Source organism: Penaeus vannamei, chromosome 1, assembly GCF_042767895.1.
Source record: "Penaeus vannamei isolate JL-2024 chromosome 1, ASM4276789v1, whole genome shotgun sequence".
In the NCBI taxonomy this organism is placed as follows: domain Eukaryota; kingdom Metazoa; phylum Arthropoda; class Malacostraca; order Decapoda; family Penaeidae; genus Penaeus; species Penaeus vannamei.
In genome coordinates, this window is record NC_091549.1 from 4371540 (window position 1) to 4374039 (window position 2500).

Below are 2500 nucleotides of genomic sequence, written 5' to 3' on the forward strand. Positions count from 1 at the left end.
CACATTATCATTACATTACCACTCATTATAACCATCACATTTCCATTACCATTATATCCATCACTTTACCATTACCATTATAACCACCGCTTATTATTACCATCACATCACCATTATCACTATAACCACCGCTTATTATAACCATCGCATTACCATTACTACTCTAACAACCACTTATTATAACCATCACATCACAATTACCATTATAACCACCGCTCACTACATTGGAACTTCTTGGACTTGGCACCTCAAGGGACCCGCCCAAAAGTGCCTATTTCGAGAAGGTGCCGAATTCGGGAAGCTGGGGTCCAAGGCAAAGTCATAGCTATAGTATATAGACACGTTTATTAACATATATTATATGTATGTACAAAATTAAAAAATATATATATTAGCAATTTGAAACTGACCAGAAAAATGAGTGAAAATACGCACTCTTGGCACGACTTGCAAAGATGCAATTTCAAAACCTTATTTACAAAAAGCATTAGCAAAAAAAAAAAAAAAAAAAAAAAAAAAAAAAAAAAAAAAAAAAAAAAAAAAAGATACATGTATATATATATATATATATATATATATATTTATATATATATATATACGAGTGAAAACAAGACATCAACTCAGTCTGACGAGAGGATTACGCAAAGTTGTTGAAGTAGAGACTAAGATTAATCAACTTTTTACGCGCGTGAAAAAAATAAATAAATAAAAAAATAAATAAATGTCAACCTGCCGGGAGGATGGCACGAGTTTTTTCAAGTAAAGAATTGTTCATCTGTGTCGTCACCTGCACGCTGTCTGACATATTCTCGCTCAGAAAGAAGTCCCGAAGTCTTTCCGCCATTTCTACCGCTTCTCTGATGGTTGCGTCCGGACGTGTTTCGCTCTCCTCGCCTTCGTCATCGCTGTCGTCGTTTTCATCAAAAAGTCCGTTGTCCGTTGGTGCGACGTCGTTCGTGACCTGTTCGTTATCGCTCGTGACCTGTTCGTTGTCGTTCGTGACCTGTTCGTTGTCGCTCGTGACCTGTTCGTTGTCGTTCGTGACCTGTTCGTTGTCGCTCGTGACCTGTTCGTCGTCGCTCGTGACCTGTTCGTTGTCGCTCGTGACCTGTGTCGCACTCCACGAATTCCGTAGCTGTGAAGTCTCCTGACCCGGTTGCGCCTTGGAATCATCGAGCGAGATCGGCCAACGGCACTTCCTCTTCTGGGTCCTCCGCTACCTCAGCCGTGAAACCAGCGCGCCCAAAACACGCCGCGACGGTTTTCTAAGGCACGCGCTTGACTGCCTCTTCCGTCCACAGGCACGCATCGAACACAGACACGGCGGTTTTGTTTTTTTGTTTTTTGCCCACCGTCTTCGACATCCTTGATTACTTTGCGCAAAAAACAGTTGTCGACAGTGCGTCTTCATGGTCTTAATGATCCCTTGATCCAGCGGTTGCAAGTGCGACGTCGTGTTGGGCGGGAAGAGAACCAGTTTGACGTTGCTAAATTTCATCGTTTGTCCCACTGCCGATTTCGGGAAGCTGACTGGCTAATCGGGACCAGGATTTGGCTGCCAATTGCTGGAGACGGGAAGTGCTTGGTCCAGGAAGTTCCGTTAATAAGAAATTACAAAAGCCTCCTATTAGAAGAAGCCGCCAAGTCTAGGAAGTGCCTATTATAAGAAGTTCCCTTGTATAACCATCACATCACCATTACCACTATAACCACTAATTATAACCACCACACTATCATAACCATCACCATTATAGCTACTAATCCTAACAACCAGTATAAGTACCATTTATATACACGCCTTCACTCATCATAACCATCACACTACCATAACCATCACCATTATAGCTACTAATCCTTATAACCAGTACAAGTACCAGTACTATTTACATACACGCCTTCACTCATTATAACCACCCCACTACCATAACCATCACCATTATAACTACTAATCCTAACAACCAGTATAAGTACCATTTCCATCCACGCTTTTGCAGTACCAGCCTTTCCTGATGAGGGCGAAACCGTGCAAAAAAGATGGAAGCGTCGGCCTCGTCTACAAGGGGCAGCCGTGTCCTTCTGCGATGCTTGGTGAGAGGGAGGGAGAGTGGGGGGAGGGAGGGGAGTGTGAAAGAAGGGAAGGGAGAGAGAGAGGAAGTGAGAGGGAGGGAGGGAAATATGATAATTGTAATGATAATAATCATTGTTACTATTACTACCCTTATGATTACTATCATTATCATTATCAATATTATTGTCTATTAATACTACAGCTACTACTATTAGTTTTATTGATATAACTTTTGTTTTCATTATCATCATATCATTACTGTAATTATTATTACTGTTGTAATTATCATTATCGTTGTTATTATTATCTTTAGTAGTAATGGTAGTATTAGCAGCAGTAGTAGTATCAATGTTTCTATCATAATTACCTTTACTACCATTATCATTATTGTTTTTTTTTTTTACAATTATCATTGCTCTTATTCTTGATGCT

The 2500-nt window shown here is 40.4% G+C and overlaps 2 protein-coding genes across 2 annotated transcripts in view; one reads left to right on the plus strand and one right to left on the minus strand.

The window, feature by feature from the left end:
• The window catches only part of LOC138862397 (uncharacterized), a 4670-nt gene extending 4345 nt beyond the window's left edge, over positions 1-325 (plus strand). The window contains exon 3 of the mRNA XM_070124372.1: positions 254-325. Coding sequence (XP_069980473.1) covers positions 254-325 — 72 coding nt within the window. The remainder of the gene's footprint in view (positions 1-253) is intronic.
• Positions 326-724: 399 nt separating this feature from the next.
• Positions 725-1498, minus strand: LOC138862408 (M protein, serotype 6-like). The gene is made up of 2 exons (XM_070124459.1): positions 1349-1498; positions 725-1108 (listed from the first exon to the last, which is right to left on the minus strand). The coding sequence occupies exons 1-2, from the start codon at positions 1496-1498 to the stop codon at positions 725-727; spliced, it is 534 nt and encodes a 177-aa protein (XP_069980560.1).
• Positions 1499-2500: the final 1002 nt, after the last annotated feature.

Coding starts and splice junctions, on each gene's coding strand:
- LOC138862408 (XM_070124459.1), bottom strand. CDS start 1,498: ATGAAATTTAGCAACGTCAAACTGGTTCTCTTCCCGCCCAACACGACG. Junction 1,109..1,348: donor AAGGATGTCGAAGACGGTGG/GCAAAAAACAAA, acceptor AGTGCGACACAG/GTCACGAGCGACAACGAACA.